The following is a 21,360-nucleotide window of genomic DNA, read 5'->3' on the forward strand; positions in this document are numbered from 1 at the left end:
AGTTCTTCTTTTGTTACTAAGATTTTGCGGAACTAATGATAATTAGTTGATTCTTCCAAAAATACATGTAGTCCCAAGAACCAGTCGATTAATGTAATTTCATTGGAATGTAGAAGACATTATTGTAATCGCTATTGTATTGCAATCACATGCAGACTAATGCAATCACATTGCCGGGCGCTAATCAAGTTTCAGAGTTACAAAGTCTGAACTACCGCGGATAGCTCTGTTAATATAAGCCTGCTTGCCTCCTGAATGCGGGGGAAATTGTTCATGTCATATTGTAAGAAATGACATTTCCCGCTCAAGTTCGTCGATTATAAATAAAATATATTTTCTCCATGTTTATTAATTTGACGTACAGATTTCATTCATTGAATTATCAAGGCTATTATTATCTATTAGAAAGGATATTAATAAGTGCGTGAGTACCTTGCATGTGAATGATATTTTCTTAACTCTCAGCGTGCGTGCGCTTTAATTACTGAAGTGACGAGTACATGTATGTGAATACCGCCTAATTATGCAAGCTTATTTTTTTTCCAAATAACTGTTAGACCAATTAATACATTTGCAGAAAAACGCTTTTTAAGGCATTCCAAGAATAATATCAATTAACTAAAATGATAACCAGTTGGCACTGGATGACTAGTGCACATGTACTCTAGCGTATATTCAATATGCTGTGTTTAACTACATATTCAGAATTGTACACGCACACGCAATAATATTTTATTCATTTTGAAAAATGGTGCAACCATATTAAATTTCAATATAAATATTACTTAATTTATAAAGTTATGTTCTTAAATATGGAATATATCTTAAGTGGAGGTTATGCCTTTATGGTCAGATAGTAAATGGTCAATAACACTTATACTCTACAGTTCAGGACCACAATTGGCAATTACATTATCTAAGCAGGCAGAAAATCGAGTAGGCTGTTTGTTTGCCCAGCCTAAATTATAAGAAAGTAATAGATTTTCAAGAACCCGACAATCGCCATTTTTTTAGTGTAATATCAATGTTCAGATCCTTATATTATGATAATGGCTTTCAGAGTCAGGAAAAGGGATATTACTAGCTCCAGTTGATTACAGAAATGTTCAACTACACCATTAGGGGAGCAATACACAGAAGTAACGATTAGATTCAGACCCTTCAACATGATCGCTGATATTTCAAAGTGCAATGCCACACCGAATTTGTCTCAGTCAATTACCTTGAAGGGTATGCCTTTCAACACATCAATACAGGTATCGCCATTTTTGATACAGACCAGCAATAAAATGATGCCATACTAGAATCACTAATGCTAACATCATCTTCATTTTTCGTTAGCCCGTGTTCATTGAGACATGGAACACTATAGCCACCATGTTTGACAACTGCTTCTATCTCATATCTTATTTCGAAGACATCTCACATTTTGGCAAAATAAATTAGTCACTAATTAATCAGGACTTAGGTTTTGAAATTCCCATATGGTGGCGGGTAGCATGCTTAACTAGAGAACAATTTTCCATAGTGTTGTCATTGTGGGCCCTTGTTGCTTAGGTGGATACCCGCCCATCACAATTTTTCAACTCCCAAGTTCCCCTGATTTATTACCTTAAATTATTAGATTACTGAAATGATCATATGGGCTAACCTCTTATATATGTCTTGATATATTTTGTTGATGGCCATCCCTATTACCCCAGTAAGGTATTGTAGAGGTCCATTATACATAAATTGGATATTTTGTATTCTGAATTTGGGAATTCACATCAATTAAAAAGACAGTTATCAACACCCATCTCTGCTCAGTTTAGAAATATATAAATATACTAAAACATCTCAAAGTGCATTCCTACTGAATGCATATACTGAATAATGTAGTCTTGGATACCTCTAAAAGTTTGGATGGCCATCTGAGGCAAACAGTAAAGCCTCAAATGTCTCACCACACACCCAGCGGTGAGGCAAAAGCAATCCATGGAGAGCCAGTACCATAATAAAAACCATAATTATCTCACCAAATGTCGATTTGACAGGTGAGGGTATATCTTACTTAGTACCCAGCCCAATAGTGTGTGAAATTCACACATCAGGGTAGGGGGGCAAGCCCCTTTCCCAGTGTCCGCAATGGTTTCCCAGGAAGATCTAGCTCTTGAAAAATCACTAAGCTTGGGTGAAGCTGAGGGTGTCCATAGGCTTGGGAATCTAACCCAGGCCTTCCAGTCAGTAGTCCAATGCTCTACTGCCTGAACTACCATGTCCCCATACCACAAAATAAAGGAACTTAAATAGAATTAGACTTAGAGTAGGCATCAGCAGATTTCCATCACCTCCAATATTCTCTTCACTACTGTTCCTATTTTGTCTCACATTCAGAGAAAAGTAAGTTCTAAATATAATTTAAACATATTGTTATACCAGGACTATTTTACTATAAACTGTTCTCATCTAATAGTATTTTGGCCATTCCACTTCAGCTTTCTATCACTCAATTGGTTACTTAAAGATATTTATCACTTTCTTCTTACTTTTTGGGTTGAAAATGTCACTACTTGGGGTTACTTTTTCCTTAGCATTTTGCACTTCTTTGGTCATCAGAATAGTTGCATCTTAAGTTCAAAATAACTTAATTACTTTTGTGTTATTAACTCTTTTAAAAAAGAAAAAATTAAGCTAAGCATAATGGTGTTTGAAATTCATAAATAAGGATAAGAAGACCCTTTCCCTGTGCCAGCTATAGTTTTCGAGGAAGTTCTCGACTTAAAAAATTACACCGCTTGGGTGAAGCCGAGGGTACTTGGCAATCGAACCTCGGCCCTCCGGACAGTACACCAATGCTCTACACCTGGACTACCACATCCTACAAATATTAGGTTATACAGCCAGAAATAACAAAACAGTTGAAGCTATATGCCACTTTTTATGAAATATAATATACACATCATTCCAAATTTAAACTGTTAATATGTACACATTAAAAAAAATGGAGGGGAAATTTAAATCATCAACTTCAATAACACCACTCTTCATCCTTTCAAATTTTATTATACCAGGCCAGGCCAACTTTAACAGTTTTATAAATACAGTTGCAGAATAAATTCTCAAATCACTTAGCATGAAAAGGCACTCACAAAAAATATTTCATTTTTTTATATTAATAAATTTCACCGAATTCTCATTTGTTTCTGCAGCAGAAAAATGCACTGTATAGTTTTATGTCCACGATTATAAAAAATATTCAAAGTAAAAATTCTGAAACACTGTATTATCTGGGTGACAGGGGCAATAGATTTTTTTAATGGTCAAAATGGAAAAGTATGTAGGTATTTGAATTCACATTTGTTTATTTTTGCTCCAATTTGTTAGCCTTTTTATAATTGAAAATCAATTAAAAACCTTCAGATTTTATTTGAATCTTCTTTCAAGGTGACAGTTCTATTAAAAACCAGCTGAAAAAAAAACAAATTAACAAATGATATAATAAGCAAATATTTAAAAAAGTTTCATTACAGAAATAATTTTTTCAAAAATTACCTTGTCAGGTTGACTGTCAACATCAACTGTAAAATAGCCAATTCTTTCAAACTGGAAAGAATCGTATATTTTTGAGTTTTTCATTGATTGATCTGCATATGCTGTGACAACAGAGAGGGATTTGTTATTGCAGTCGGATATGAAACCACCAGGAACTTCAGAAGGGTCTTCAGGGTTTTTGTGATGAAATCTGTTAAGCACAATGAAATCATGATGAATGTACAACTACGTGTATACATAGTACACACATACTAAAGCTCTAATTGAGATTCCTTCAATTAATTTCATCCATAGATCAACCTTAACATTACCAATACTTTTACATATAAGTTAATTTTTTCTTTTATACACCCATTTGCAGCAAATGTATATTTTCATTTACTGGTTAAAGGAGTAATGACATATCTATATCTTAAACTACCCTTCATCTCCATTCAAGACTTTTAAGACTTCCTATGAGAAATAATTGAGAAAGTGGAATAGTCACTCAGTAAAAGACCTTAAAATTCAGCCAGTTTGACTGGCCAGTGATATACTATATACTAATGTATGTGCACATGGTTCTACCACAGGCAACCTCACGACAGAAATCAACTCCACTGTATTGTTTAGGGTGCCACCCTCATCCCTCCTTCCTGCACATTACACCTGTTGATGACACAAACTTTTATGAACAAGTTATTATAATATACTCACAAGTTCTCATATAATCTAACTTCCACAGGAAGAAAGTCTGACACCCAGTGGATGAATGCTTTTGGCTTCTCTGCCTCATCAACAGACTTGCAAAGCACCTTCAATTCTGATACCATACCAGACTTGTCTCTTATCACTTCAGATAATGATATAACTAAATTAGCATATCGTAGTCCAACAGGTTGTGATTTATTCAACCTTCTAAATCCTTTTTCTTCGTCCTGGAAATAAAAATAATCTTAATAAAATATTATCTCACTCCCTATGACATATTAATGACCACATGAGTATCTGAAATTCAACTGACCTCTCTGAAATCTTTCATTTCTATAAAAATTTCTTTTGTAAGAGTAACCATGTGATGACCTTTTGATGGATCTCCAGGGAAATTAGCCACTTGAATAGAGATTGGTTGAGCTGACGGTAAGTTCATTATGGTAACTTTTAGGGGTTCCAGCACCACCATTGCTCTGCAAAACCAAAATATAGTCAAAACTATTTTAGGCAAACAAGAAATTATTTACATGAACCAAAAAAACTTAAAAGAATTCTTTGTGACATAAAACTCTTTTAATTATGAATTTCAAAACCAATGAGCATCAATTATAACTTTATAAATTACCATCATTGACCATTATTTTATACTTAAAATGCAAATTGGGAAGTACACAAATATAAATTACAATTTACCTTTACTCTGTAATTATTAAGAAGGAATATCATCATCATTAGAGATGATAGTACAACAATATTATAATTTAAATTCATTAATAAATATTTCTAAAAATTAAGCAAGTTACTCACGTCAGAGGGATAGCATTGATATTAATATTGCTCAAATCAGAGCTTTATTTGATCTCATATACTTGGTATGTATTTTGAAGGCATCATGCCAAAATCTTGAGGGAAGTATGCGTGTGCAGTAAGTATGGACAACAGATAGTACAGAAGTTAAGTTCTTTGGCATAACAATGTCTTTGAAGTTTTTGCAGGTGCTTTGATATTTGACCATTTAAATGATATTAACATAAGGAGAACGTGTGATACAGTATTTCCAATATGAAAGATTTTCACAGATGTGTTCGATCATTGCATGGAGCATTACAATACTGGGGAATTTGCAACCATAGACAAAATTCAGGAATCCATTCATGGTAGGAGTGCAATAAGAATAGAATTGAAAAATAAGGAGCCAACAATGGAATCAACATTTACTCCATAGCAGAATTGAGTGTTTTCTCACTTAATATTGAGAAGCACAAAGGAAAACAGCCTGATGGAGATTTTGGGCAAGAATTAGAATTGCTCTGCCATTCACCAAGAAGTTCACTGATAATGACAATAAAACAATTGTTAGAAATTTAAGAAAAAACAAATGAGTAATATCTACACAAAACGTTAACACAAAACACTGTAGGTTAGATAGTGACCTTTTTAGAAATGAAAAAACATACACACTTATGCCCCAACCTAAAAAGAAGAAAAAGTAGTCTTGCTGTTATCTTCAATGCACCATTTTGATATCACTGATAGATATAATGCTATTTCAGCCAAGACAGAAATACTTGAATTTTATAATACTATGAAAGAAACCTATGAAAGGACAAGCTATCATTGGCCACTGACTATTTTTTTGCATAAATCAGCATCTCCATGATTAATAGTTTTATTATCTTTCCAGTAACACAGGAAATAACATGAGCTGAAGAAAGTATCTTAAAGTACCATACAAAGAATTTTACTTGATTTACTTGAAAATTATGGTAGCATTGGAAATTCTAACTGGGAGGATAAAAATACAAAAGTCGGTAGGTATTCCTGAAGAAATAAGTGAGCCAAAAGAATGAAGGCCACGAAATATATGGTTTTACACATGGAAAAAGAATATGATAAGTATAAAAGTCTGTACAACATGTCCATCACCATCACATCTTGTGTAGCAGAATTTTTCTACTGCTTCATTTAAATATAATTACTACCTACCTACTTCTCCAAACTTTGTCCAACATACACTTATCTTGTCATCATAGCAGAATGACAAGAGAATTTTGCCAATAATATTATGCCAACACACTAGGGTGGTGGGCCAATATATCTGCTCAAAAATAGGCTATTGTTTAAATAGCTATAATTTAATGAATTTTTGTTGCATCTTGTGTATTGTTTCTTTTATCATAAATATGACTTCTTCGCTTATTAAAATGTTTTTTTTTTAAATTTTGATTCTCTATTTTAAATACTTTTTGTAAGGTATAAATCTTACTGTAATTTTTATGTTGAACTGCTTGCATGTGGGGAAGCTCATTGCAGTGGTGTGTTTTGAGTGATCTTTTCACTATGATATCCAACTGGAAGACAAATCTGTTTAATTCTGCACACTTTTAAATGCTTAATGATGAATCTGTTTTGATACAAACTGCTATGGCTTGGACAATACGACACAAGTGAAAGCATTATTATTCAAACATATTACTTCCCCTTGCCTTCTGTCTTAGGTAATCGTTTGGGCTCTTTGTAATGTGATGACATTGAGATGAAAAGTACATAGTAGATAATGTATGAAGAACATGGCTCTCTTTTGGCTTCGAGTTTCAGTGCTGTTTTACCCTTGCGAGCATGTGGTTGAATCAAGCGTGATTTCAAGAAAATACACACGTTTTTATTTTTTTGTATTATCATATATAAAGAATATAGCCCAACGACAGAGATGACAAGATATCAATACACTTTTAGCATCATTTAGTCTCTTGAGATGGAATGCCTTGGGGAGACAGAAAGTCACACATCTTCTTGTGCAGATTGATTAAATTCCTGACTGGAGCAACTTTCAGGTAAAAAAGAAAGAATTGCACAGTTTGTAGGAGAATACATGGCCAGGAGAAAAAGTCTTGAACAGTGTGCATACATTGTAAGAAAGGTGTGCATAGCATTTGTTTGGTTAGCCATATATGCTAGATGAACGATCCGACAACACCCAAAATAAAAGACTTTCCTACAAAATGTAACTTTGCAGAGGCAGACTAAGTTATGCGACTCAAAAGTAATTCTTAATTTCTTTCCACATATTTTTTGATTAATTTTGCTTAATAAAAAGTGTTTTCATAACAAAATGTTACAAAAATTGTATAATTACTGTTTCTTAAAACCAAATTTTTGCTGAAAAAATATTTTTCATGTTTAGTAGACTAAAATTACAATTATTTTGCAAGACAATGCAAAGTAAATTCCTAAATGTTACCTAATTCAGTTACTACAAAATAAAAAAACTACAAATGGATATCTTTAAAAATTAATTCAAAATATTTTTTCCCTTAGATGACACATTTGATTCCCTCCGCAATTTTTGCTAGTACCACTGGCAGAATGCAGCACTAAGAGGGTTTATAATTATATGATTTATATAATAAATGTACTGAATTATGTGCCATATTTTTATAAATATTATTTGTCATTGAAATATAGTTTAAAAAATAGCAAAACTATTATAATTAACATTATGCATATGGTCAATTAAACCATGCGCAACCCATGGCATCCCAAATGCTGTAAAACTTCTTCGAGGGTTAAAGAAAAAAGACTAAATAGCCATGGAAGTTAATACATACCGAGGAGCAGTGACATTGAGAACATCCCTTGCGACAGCATCTAACATGTGTGGTTCCACCACTGCCTGTGCACCAGTAACACCCATTAAAGAACACAACCTATTTATTGCTTGAGAAGGTATGCCACGGCGACGGAGCCCAGAAAGTGTAAAAAGGCGCGGATCATCCCAATCTAAAATATGGAGATTATATTCATGTGTGTACATAAATGCCATTACATTTCTTATCCAAAATTCTATACATCACATGACCTATTTCAAACGGTCTAAAAACTCTTTAAACAGGAGAAAATAATCCAATAAGACTAATATGCTTTCAAAGTAATATGCTCCCGTTTATCAAATATGGACAAAAAATTCAGTTAATTTAAATATTCATTTAGTTGATGAATACTCTCAAATATATAAATCTAATATTTTTATTATTGAATTATTTTGTTGTTTAAAATGCTTAAAACATTAGTATTTTTGTATTAGTCACCTAAAAAAAGCCATTTTGTAGGGTAGGTTTCTTCCAACTATTATCACTTAATGTTGAACTAATGCCAAAATGTAATATCTGATTACAATTAATAGCCATGTTGTTATGAGCAAATTATTGCTGTAACATAGGCATTCAATCTTGAATTTAATAACTCATTATTGTGATCTTTTGATTTATTTTTTTATTTGAGTATAAATATTATACTTTTTTACATTTTTCTTCGAAAATGTTAATTTTGTATTTTTATTCTGCATAATTTTACATTGCACTTTTAACACTTACTTTAATTTTGTACTTAATACTCTAAAATTGGGCACTTGTCCTCAATAAGCTTTATTAACTTGTGTCATATGATAAACATGGACTTCATTTTCAGTATGAATTCTGAATACAAGAACCATTCTTTCTTCCTCACCTCACTGGGGAGAAAAACAATGATGAAGTAAATCAAGTAGTAGTAGTTTTGAGGGGAGGCGACCGACAGCTGAGGTCATTTAAGTAAATCAAGCAGCAGCATGAATCCATTACCATATTTTTACCTTAAGCCCTTATCACAAGCTTAGTATGCTGTCCTCCTTTTATTGAGACCTACATACTTCTATTATTATGTCATAGAAAATAAATAACCCCAGATCACATCCTAGGATTCACGGCTTTTAAGGAAAATAAATAAAAAACTTACCCTTAACAATTTCCTTAGAGATTAGTTCAGCAATTTTACGTTTTGATACAACAGTGTAGTTCATGTTGAGTCTTCCATATTCCCACTGAACTGGGCAGTAAATTTCCAAAGCATTACAGAGCCAATAATATGATGATCGCCTGAAAGAATGAGATTATTAATGTTTTAAGCATCCCTTACTGAGCCATTGCAAGATTACACTGTCCTTGCAATGATTCCATTAAGCACTATGCAAATGTTTATCAATGAAATGTGAGCTGACTACCTAATCTGAATCCAAAGATTGGACTAAATTATTCTAGTACCAGAAATTTAAATTTTGGATTTTGTTCCACAGCAAAGGAAATTACCTTTCAGTCCTAACAAAATATGTACATCATGGACCACTCGGCTACCACTAAAAGTTTATCAATTGAATTTTGATACTTGGATGTACACATTAGATTCCTGAATCTGTACTTTGCCTGATTTAATATACAACTTGCATTTTGATAAGACAAATAGGGTTAAAGCCAACTTCTATTACAGCTTTTTTATTAGAAACCATGTGAAATTTATGTAGCATTAATATATAATGCATTTCTCATTTAAGGGGTGATCATGGAATCCTCTTAACATTGGTAAAGAGTCATGAAGACTCTCCTTCCTGTAATTACAATTACAAGTTTATTCTTCAAAGGCATGGTGCCTATGTCCAGATATCCTATGTCTAGGTTCAAATTTTATGGGCCTTCAACTTTATAATTAACTTCCAACTGAGATTAAGACCCAAAAATGTGTGGCTGCATTTAAAGTTAATCTGCTTAGGTTATTAAAATTAAAAATGTTTTATTCAATTGCTGAATTTCTTAATAATGCCTGATTAGTGTCTTGTATCCATTGCATGTATTTTGGTACAAAACCCTGATGTGTCCTATATCAAGTGTAACAGTTGTAACAACTTGATTGCTGGACAAATGAAATTTATTACTATTACAAAGCACAAGCTGCTTATAGAAAAATGGGGTACAATTTCAAAGAATGCTGGGAAAATATCAAAGTTCTTATGGACTACAATAGTGAAAAGTTTTACTGAAGGTGGAGATAAGCAAATACATGGAGAGTGTATTTGTGCATTTTTATGATGAAAAGTAATACACAAGAATATTTAAAAAAAATATGGTGATGAGATATGATATTACATTAACATACTCTGGGTAAATGTGACACTGTAGTGCAGTACAAAGACCATGTCTCTGGGACTAATGATCAGAAAGTAGGCCTCTAATGCAGATATACAACATACTATATTGTGATCTTTTTTAAACTGATAAATATTAATGAAATCAAAGAAAAATGCAATCACCCACTTTCCAAGAAAAGAAAGGAGCAGAAAGACTTAAATAGATGGTTAGGGGGCTAACATACTGGCTTCCCACCCTGAGGGCCCGGGTTCAAATCCCAGGGGTGTTGAATATTTTTCCGAGGTATCTCGATCCCTACTTAAGGTGCTTTGTGGAGGGCACTGCGAATGAGTACGCCGTCCGTTGGATGGGACGTTAAGCTTCGGACCCCTTGGCCCCTTTCGTAAAGAGTAGGCTCATGCCGACGCCGGGTTTCTCTCCACCCTTCATCCTTTCCTGTCCATCCCCTATGGCGCAAATGACCTCAGCTCTCGGTTGCCTCCCCTAAATACTACTACTACTATCTTTATTGGCAATTGTCCTGACAACCCATGGATTTAAGAGTCTGAAGAGAATAAGCAACTGAAGAATACGGAAAACATGGCAAACCACTTATGTCGAAACCAATTCGCAGATCAGGATGGCTACAGAAACAAATTGCAATTTCCAGGATATTTCCATGACTTCATGGAAAATTTCCCTGCTAACACTTGCATTTTGTTAACAGATTCAGGGATAATAATTATGAGCAGAGCCTCAGTAAAGTGTACATATTCACAAATTAGTCGTTATATTACCTAGATTCTAAAAAAACTTTGTATGACTACAAATAGAAATGTGCCCATTAGTTCATAAAAATAACACTTACATTGGTTCACAAATTTAACTTCCATTACAGGGTGTTATGGTCACAAGCATATGGCATTTTTATCTTTACATGAGTATGACTAAAATCTGAAATATGACCTACGACACTATGAACACTAACATTGATTCACATAAATAAAGGAAAAATATCTAAGGAATATGGTGCTATCATGCAAGGGAATTTACTGGCCATTAAAATGTTTAGGGATTTGTTTGGTGGAAATTATTCTTTGCAATCTCTTTTCATTTAGTGTGTTCTTTCAAATTTTCTTAATATTACAATTAAAAATGTTTGATTGTTTCATTTCCCTTTCAATTGATAACGTTCTTAATGATAAAATTTATTCCTGTTGCATTAACCCTCATTAGAGGAAATTTTAGTGGCACCCTCCAAGTCCCTTAAAATTAGAGGCATTTACATACTTGATCTTGATAGGATAACTGTGTGCACAATCTGCTTTATACGACAGAAAAGTTTTTAAATACAAACATTAAGTCACCTAATGAGAGATAAAGAAAATCTAATACATACAATATTTTATGCTATTGTTTCTAACGTGCATGATAAAATTCAAATCAATAGTTGGAATTAACATACTGCAATTCATATACACACACAGTTTTTAAAATGACTTTTCACTCATTAGTACTCAAAATCTTGAGTATGACTTTGCTGTACGCATTATGATAAAACTGCTTTAGTTATTGGACACAGGCGATTATCCTGTACCAGTATAATTAATTGGACAAAAAATTGTGGCTAATTTTGTTAAGTGTGCAGGATTCAACCAATGATGTCATTAGCCGCTAGCATTGAAGTGATAGGGGAAGGAACTGGAGTGGGTAGGATGGGAGTGAATGCTTCTTACTGGGATCAATGGATAATCAACCCATCAAATAAATGGAAGTCAGAAAACTGACCTCCAACTGTACATTATAATGATTGCTTCGCTTATGTTAACTGCAAGAGTTCATTTAATTGAGAAAAATAGGCATTATATCAAAATATTATTTTCATTTAGCTCAATGATGCCTCAACCCAATAATATTCTTCAAAAATGATAGATAGTAAAGTTTAGAGTTTAAAGAATAAGTGAAATTCTATGCATAGGGTAACATACCTCTCTGAAATGCGAGAACTACCCTATATTCTGTAAATATGCATAAACCTACTTTTAAGAGATAATAGTTACCTACCATCTTTGACAATTACATGGTTAAAGTGCAAGTGCAAATGTGTAGATAAGTACATGTCTACAAACCTTGACTGAAATTCCTTTGTGCATAAAGAATGACTAATGTTTTCAATAGAATCACATAAACAGTGAGTGTAATCATAAGTTGGATATATACACCACTTGTTTCCTGAACGATGGTGAGGAATAAATTTAATCCTATAGGCTACAGGGTCTTGCTTGCCTTCTTCTAGTGTTAGCTTAAGTCTTAAAGTAGCTTCTCCTTCATCCAATTTTCCATTTTTCATGTCCTGAATGTGAAATAAAAAAATATACATATCATATCCAGCTTCAGAACACTGGTAAAATAACCTCAAATCCTAAACTTTAAGTAAATTCACCTCAAAAAGTGTAAGGCTCTCTTCGACTGGTCTTTCTCTCCATGGAGAAGGAGGGGGGTCAAATCCCTTAATTTCTTCTGGTTTTTGGTGACAAACATATGCAAGACCTTTTCTAATCAGAATCACAGCCCACTCATAAAGTTGATCGAAGTAATCCGATGAGTGAGTAACTCCATCAGGTTTGAAGCCTGAAAAAGTGTAGATAGTATTACATGTTTATAATCATATAAGTGGGTCATCAACTAAGTTAAATAAAATATTTATTATTCAAAAGAAATTGCTTAGGTCCATGTGCAATAAACCCTATAGAGCCCACTGCAGACCTCTCTTTCAAAGCCTTGGCATCTTAACTGTCCCTAGTGTTTTTATTTATAATTCGATAATTTTTGTAAAAAAGAACATGCATCTATTCCCATCAAATAATGGCACACACGCCTATGGGACTAGGACAAGAAATCATCTGTGTGTAGTGACTGCTAGCATGACAATGATGTCCAAGGGACCTCGTTCTCTGTGCATCCAAATATTCAACAGGCTTCCCATTAGTTTAAAAAATGAGAAATCACTCTCTATTTTTAAAAATAAGTTATATATGTACTTAAATGAAAAATGTTTTTACAGTGTGAACGACTACTTCAATTCTGGGTAATTCTAATTTTATATTGTGTAAATCCTTAACTATATGTGTAGGTGTTATTTTATTTTCTTTTCTCTGGCTAGTAATCCAGTTACTGTACTTCTTGACGTACCCTATACGATTACATAATTGTATGATATTTTGTACCATACTATGTACTTGTCAATTGGGGAAATAAAATTATTATTATTATTATTATATTATTATTATTATAACCACATTCTTGGCCTAAAAAAACTATGGCACATGCCATTCTTTTTCTTTCCATACACAAACAACATATATTGAAACAATAACAATTCCTAAAACCCTTAATGGAATAACATCTCTAAAATAATAAATAAGTACTATTTGAGCTATGATACAAATTAATCGAGCAGATTTCCATGCTTAATTAGAGGCCAGGGTACGTAAATCTTTAAACTGACGAAGAATAACTTGGGACAAAATACAACAATTATTCAATGAAAATGAATTGAAAATTATCCCTGTGAGATTCAATAGGTCACTTTAATTGGTACTTAACACTTCATTTGTCAAAAAAGAAGTGGGGATTATGGTCAGATAGTCCGGAAAAGTCCAACTAACAAATTTACTCTAGCCTTTGAAGATGTCATACAAATTTTGCTTAGTGAAAAACAATATTGAAAGGTAACTTGAAAAGCCATATTTCCAACAAGAATCAAAAATGCCGATTTTTGCCGGGAGAACCTATGAAATATCCTATAAACCATGAAGTTATTCTTGAAAGACAATATTTATTTGATATTCCAAAAATTTGATTATTAACAAAAAATATATAATATATTGTGAAAAATTTCATTTTTTTTCATAAACCTTACCTAGCCATTGAACCATATCTATTATTCCCTTGTAGAACCTTTCCTCTTCTTTCTCAGGATTAGTGTCATCATATCTTAAGTAGCATTTACCTCCAGTAGCCAAGGCATAACCAAAATTTATATTTATGGCTTTTGCATGACCAATGTGCAAAATTCCATTTGGTTCCGGTGGAAATCTGGTGACGACCTTTTGAGAGGAAACAAAAATTTGTAGTAAATAATGAAACATTTAATTTAAAAAAAGACATGGAATAAAAAATATTTAATACCTTGCCTCCTGTGGCCTTTAAATGTTCAGCTAATAGTTTCGATGTCATTGGTGTTATAACATAGCCCTCGGTCTCAAAATTTTGACCAGGTTTATGGAATATTCCCTTACTTTTGATCTGCTCACCAATTGGAAGATAAGTGGATGCAGCATCTGCAAGCTCACCTACATGAATATATATTTAGAAAATGTATTCATAAATTGGTTGTTAGAATCTAAGTTAGCATTGGTAGTCTATTCTCGGTTTACTTTGTCACCAACCTCGTATCTCTGACTCAATTTTTGTATAACTACTCTTTTAAATTTAATATAGCTTGATAGAATAAATGAAATTGGCATCGATTCAACAGAAAGTACCTAATATGTACTCTCTTTTCACCAATTGTTTTTGTTATACACAAGTCTGGGATCACGAGGGTAATTTAAAATGTTCTTGGAATGAAATATAAATAAACTGCTTATCTCAGTGAGACTTTTTTATTTTTCACTGTAGTCTCCCTGAACATTAATGCACTCGGTCCAGCGATGTTCCATGTCTTGGCCCCATTTCAAAAATTAGATTGCTTCAGGCCCTAAAAGTACAGGTCTTTTTCGTCTGTTACTTCTTTGTTTGAAGAGAATCTCTATCCATCTAGGAAAATTTTGAGCTTGGGGAAGATGGAAATCTGATGGAGCCAAATCAGGCAAATAAGGTGGGTGTGGCAACAGTCCGTATCTTAGTCCACGAATTTTTTCCATGGTAATGACACTTTTGGGTGGGCATGCATTGTCTGGATGAAAGGTCACTTTCTTCCTTGCCAAACTTGACCTTTGTCCATGTATCTTTTGCTGCAGTTGGTCTAGGAGGTTAGCATAGTACTTTCCAGTGATTGCTTGACCAGCGAGAAGATAATCTATCAGTTGAATCCCTTTCCCATTCCAGAAAACCATCGCCTTTCTGGCCAACCTTATTGCCTGTATTTTCTTTACTGGTGGTGAATCAACATGTTTCCACCACTTTGACTGGTGTTCTGTCTCTGACCTATAGTAGTGGATCCAAGTTCCATCTGTGGTCACAAACCAGTGCAGAAAATATTGCTGGTCGCTCTTAAAACAGGTCAAACATTGTTCAGAAATTTCCAATCCAATGAATTTGTGATCCTGAATGAAAATTTGCGACACCCACCTAGCAGATAATTTTCTCATAATCAATTTCACAGGTAAAATGTGATATGCCTGTTCAGATGATATCTTACGGCTTCAGCGATTTCTCCCCCTTTCAGTCGGCGATCCTCCACGACCATTTTATGCACTTACAAAATAATTTCTGGGGTGGTAGCACATTTTGGCCGACCACTATGTAGATCATCATTTAAGCTGTCCTGATCAAATTTAAACATGTTTTTACACTTGACAACAGTTGAATATGAAGGAGCAGAGTCCCCTAGCATTTTGAAAGTTGGCATGAATTTCCTTTGCTTTCATACCATTCTTTACAAGTCTTTAATCATGGCTCGAGTCTCAATTTTTTCCATCTTCACAATAGCACTGACATCTGGTGGTGATTACGAGAACCTTTCAAACTACCTCCCAGAATGATTTTCTAAAATATTCATACAATTAAAATTTTCCAAAATATATAAAATAATAATATAAAGAACGTTATCAGTTGATGTGAACAAATGTTATATAAAAGCCAGAAGGCATATGCTAACGGATGAAAATATTATGCATGAAGAAGTCACATAACTCTGTAACTTTTGAACAATATACTCCATGCACACAAGAATGAAAGATGGTAGAATGCACAATCTATAAAATTCACTCATATCAATTAATCAAAGTAGATAAAATCAACACGGAAGTTTACATCTATTCACTTGCCTTTGCATGACAGCAGTGCTATAAAATGTAGGACACTAACAAAATACAAACAATTATTAATATAAAATAGCATATTTATTACATGTAAAACTTCTAACATGATAATTTCAGAAAGATGATCAACCTTTTGCTTCTTATTGCAGATAATTCTTTAATACATATTTACTTGCAATAGTTAGACTGAGCTTACACATTCTATTTTTTATGGCATTCGTAGAAAAATTAATTAATTACACCATATAAACTTACCATCAATCTGGCTGGGGGTTTTATTCTCACTGTCTTTTTTCTTAGGTGTTTTCTCTCCTTTACTTTTCTTGCCAGGTTTTGCAATGGGAAATAAGTCTGCATCCGTCTTTGGCCCCAATAAATCTAACACTTGAAGTTCCACTTCATTTTTTATTGCTTTTCCATCGCCCCACTTCAATTTTCCTCTAACTTCTTGCATTAGAATGCCAATGTTGAAACGATACCTATTGCAGGTTAAGTAAAATTTATTTCAATTGCATGCATTCATTAGCATTCATGGATATTTTTATACAACATCACATTTTGTAATGAATTTTGATCCAGCTTCATTCAAATATTCACTGATATAGCAGATGTTTTATTAAACCACCTAATGCATAATGTAATAACTAGAATTAGAATAAAAGTAAGAATGAGTTGATAAGAATTTTAATTTCAAAGTCTCCCCATTAAAGACATATAACTAACATAAAACAACAATTCATATGTATGGTTCTCAGAAATACCTCCATGAAAATGCTGAGCCAAGTAATTTTTGAGAATAGGCTCTATTTTCTAGGCATTTCTCATGACCTTTCAAATACAAAATGGATGAAATAAATACATAATCCTATAGTTAAGGGTGCACAATATTGAAAGCACTTTAGTGGATTAATCACAACAATGTAAACTGGGTAGACATGTTGTTATTGGCTAATAATTGTGAAGTAGGGAGAGACAAAGAGTGGAATAAGGGAATGGTAACAAAAAAAATGAGTACACTGATAAAGAGTATAATGATCCTTAGCCTAACGAATATGGGCCTTGCCATCAAATGACATTGCAATGACCTCTTTTTCTCTCTCCTTTCCCTTTGACCCTTCTTAAAATACCTCTTGTCCCTCACAACCTGCCCCTACCTTTTGCTTCATAACTAAATTACCCAGATGATCAGCTATCTCTTATACAGGTGGAATCTCTTGGATACAGTGCAGTACCACTATGACCTGGCTGGTCCTGTGGGCATCCATTGATGGGTCCTCCAGTGAGTGATCAAGCACCATTATTAACATGTAACCTTTATTTTTTAATCTTTACCACCATCTCATCCCATTCTACATCTCTCTCCAATTCACAAACATTGGCCATCAACAGTGCATCTACCTAATGTTATTCTCACTTGGCCAACATCTAAGGACCATTAACATTTAACAAAACAAAATCTGTTAAGGCAAAGAGCATTCCGTAAAAATTGTATAAGTGACAGTTGGAACAACACTTTTCATCTTGCAGTACTATTTTTCCCACTCACAGTGACCAATTAAAAGGTGATGTTGATAAGCAAGGGAAAAGCCAATTTTCCACTAAGCCAAAAACTTGATTTTTGCATATTGGAAATTACACCTGCCTACCACACCTAGAATCATGCATGGACTGCGTCGATTTTGTTCCTACATGGAAAATTTGACCCATGGTAGTTCTAAAGTGACCATATAACATTATTAAAAAAACAGAATTGCATTGGAAGACATGGAAATCTCAGTGAAAAGATGATGATTAACACACAACCTCATGAGAATAGGTGACAGGGAGAAGAAATAGAAGATATTACTGGGTTTTACAGGAGTATAGAACCAGTGACAAGGAAAGCAAATTTCTTACTCCATTCGGAAGCCTGAAATATAATTAACAAATGCACAACATATTTTTCATGGGAACACAATTATTAGGTATTAATAGTTTTACACAGAGAAGATTTTCAACATATTTTGAAAATAATACAATAATCTTGTTGAACATATATTTTTGAGAGGGCATGTCAGTCTAGTGGTTTGCTCAGTGGGAGGTAATGAATACAGCTTAAACTGTAGGTTTTATTGACTTGCAAAGACAATAGGAAATATTTTACTTTAATTATGTACAAATTAATGTCCATAAAGCATAATTAAACAATATAATTATAGTCCTGGCTAATAATAAGAATAATATATTTTGCCAAATTTCAGTCTTCATATCACTACGAAGGAAGTGATTTAGAGCTAAACTAACTTTATTGCATTAGAAGTGCCTCTTCAAGATTTACAAAAAGGCTTTTGAATCAAGTTTCTACTAGCTCCTATAATTTTTGAGATATCAACGTTACCATAAACAGCTATGTGAGCATGAAATGTCATTTACCATGCCAAAGAAATGGTCACTCCTCAAGAACTATGCAAAGAAAATTTTTCACATAATTAGTTATGACATACCTCCAGATAATCAAACTTTACTTTGCCAGTTAGACAAGGGGTTGCAATCTCTGCCGAGTGCATCGAAGAGTTAGTGTGATAAGCATGGGTACAGAATAAATTTAAAGAAAACAAAGTTTATCAGCTTTTGAGAAAGAGAAAAGGCTAAGCTAAATGGTAAAATATGAGGACAAAACCTAGAGCAGATGGAACAGTTTACCTATCTTGGAAGTTTTTTGGAACAAAATGATCAAAGTAATAGGGACATAAGAACAATAATTGCATTAGGCAAATAAGCTTTCACAAGGAGAGAATTGATCAAAGGGAGGATCAGTAAGGATGTTAAGAAAAGGCAAGTTAACTCTTTAAAATATTGAGCGTAGCTATTCAAAATGTGGAAACAGTCATTGAAGCAGGATGACAGGCATACTTGGCAGCTTTTGAAATGTAGGTATGAGGAAAGATGGAGAAGGTGAAGTAGACGGGAAGTAAAACAAATGAGAAAGTGCTAGTGAATGGTGGGTGAAGGAGACAGGATTGCTGAGAGAAATCATAAGGAAACAGGAAAAATGAATGCAAAGCATATTGATTGGCAGCAGGATGTTGAAGATTGTGATATAGGGGAGAATGTTAGGCGAGGGAGGGGAAGGAAGAGGATGAGGATGTTGGATGGAATGAAGGGAGGATGTTGGATGGAATGAAGGGAGGAATGAAGTATAAGGAGATGATGAGGGGCTTGTGTTAGCTTAGGATGTAGAGGTATGTTTTGCTAAGAGTAACAAATTATTTATTTGGTAGCTGTGTCCACCCAAAAACTTACCTTAATCGGTAGATTACCTGGTATAATAGTGATAATTAGGACGTCAATTCCATGTCATCCATATGGGATAGCATGTGAATAAATCCCATTAGACAATGAAAAAGGTTTGGCAGATAATTTTCTATGTTATTATAGAACAGAAGAGAAGAACATGGCACAAGTGGCTACTGGTGCAGAAAGGTTTATCCTGTGGGCCCATTTTCTCTTCCTTTCCAATCCAACATACCCGAATGCAATGCAATATATTCACCCTGCGTTTATTGAATTGATAGCCCTCGACGGTCAAAATTTAATAAATTGAGAACTAGCTATTCTCAGAAATGTACACAGGGATTCATTCATTTCATACTTTTACTCTCTTCAACATAATTTGAAGTCATCCTAAAATTTTCTACAGTCCCAAATGAAATGGTTCCCAGAAAATTGGGCAATATCCCTTATGGCCTACATTCAAAATTATCTCATAACGTAAGCACCCAACATTTTATCATTGAAGCGGTGTTTGTCATAAAATATAACAGATACTTTCGCTTAAATTTATAACTCACTAACCGCTTCTCTAAAATTTCTTCTTTATGTTGGCTGATGACTTTTGTTACCTCTTCTTCAATTTGATCAGCACTGACCACAACTCCTATGCCACACGATGCCTCGAGAAGCTGCCTATCAATTTTACCACTAGAATAGGACAGCAGGAAGTCCAAAGCGGCTATGGTTGAGAAAATAATGAGTTTCAAAATTAGGTACAGGCTAAAGAAATTAGACAGTATAGAAAAGTAGGGGCATGAAAATTATTCAAAATCTGATGCAATATGGCAAGAAATTATATTTGACTGGGCACTACACCTCAAGCTCTCGTTATATTAAACTGTGAACGATGGAAAAAAAAATTCCAAAGAAACTAAATATCCATTAGTGCCAATACATTAGAAATATTTAAAGGTGCATGCAAATTTTCATGCTAGCCTGGTTATTACGTACCATCAACTCTCTCATTACTGTCCAGTCCTCCCGTAGCCACATACTCCACAATTAGGGGGATATATGCTAAAATTTGGGATTTTATTTTTGTAGCAACGTAGTACAAAAGCAGTTGGCTAGAAGAAGGAAAGTTGTTGAACTTCTTGGCCTAGAATTAGAACATGTATGTAATGCAAGTTAATGAGCAAAAAATTTCCGAAAAGCTCACGGATTACAAACTTGTACTTACTTCCATTATTATTTCTTTTAAAGTTTTAGTCACGACAGCATTCTTTAGGGTTTCCTTGGCTTTCTGCTCACTGAGTCCGATTTCTTGAAACAATTTGATTGTGTCAACGTCCGACATGACGAACTGATATAATTTGGCAGTGTTTCAAAGGAAAAAATCTACACTCATACAACACAAAAGTATTTCTCATGAGCCTAGACTGCGTTCCTATTCAGCACATGCCGCATATCGGGAGTTACAGCATGTCAGATGTTGAAAAAGCTATACTTATCCCAATTGTCACTACAGTCGTTCTTACCGCCTTGACCAACCTAAAAGTGACATTGGCTTTACAACTTGAGCCGCTCGCAATTTGGCTCCTTAGATAAGCCGAGTATTATCAACAAGATAAAGACATTTATTACCAAAAGCCGACGAGATTAACGGAATCGATTAAGAAACATGATGTAGTCATGCGAATAAACAAAAAATTAGTCATATGGATGGTGTACTTTTGGGTGGCTACTCTGCTTGTTTGTTCGCGCGACTTATAATTTCACAATAATTATTGATTGTTCTATCCGTTGTATATATTATAGTTAAATTTTGGATAGTATTTTAACACGTAGCTTATCAAAATAGGCTTATAGTTTCACATAAAGAACGTTTACTTTCCTCT

At 33.8% G+C, this 21,360-nt stretch overlaps 1 protein-coding gene across 1 annotated transcript; it reads right to left on the reverse strand.

Moving 5' to 3' along the window:
- Positions 1-3,037: 3,037 nt before the first annotated feature.
- Positions 3,038-20,948, reverse strand: GlnRS (Glutaminyl-tRNA synthetase). The gene is made up of 14 exons (XM_071592674.1): positions 20,703-20,948; positions 20,474-20,621; positions 20,045-20,201; positions 16,466-16,689; positions 14,355-14,518; positions 14,086-14,272; positions 12,607-12,794; positions 12,293-12,516; positions 9,001-9,140; positions 7,836-8,007; positions 4,538-4,700; positions 4,231-4,451; positions 3,535-3,724; positions 3,038-3,449 (listed from the first exon to the last, which is right to left on the reverse strand). The coding sequence occupies exons 1-14, from the start codon at positions 20,817-20,819 to the stop codon at positions 3,399-3,401; spliced, it is 2,346 nt and encodes a 781-aa protein (XP_071448775.1). The 5' UTR covers positions 20,820-20,948; the 3' UTR covers positions 3,038-3,398.
- Positions 20,949-21,360: the final 412 nt, after the last annotated feature.

The sequence above is a fragment of the Hetaerina americana genome, unplaced genomic scaffold (genome assembly GCF_022747635.1).
Source record: "Hetaerina americana unplaced genomic scaffold, ioHetAmer1.1.p SCAF_5, whole genome shotgun sequence".
Lineage (NCBI taxonomy): Eukaryota > Metazoa > Arthropoda > Insecta > Odonata > Calopterygidae > Hetaerina > Hetaerina americana.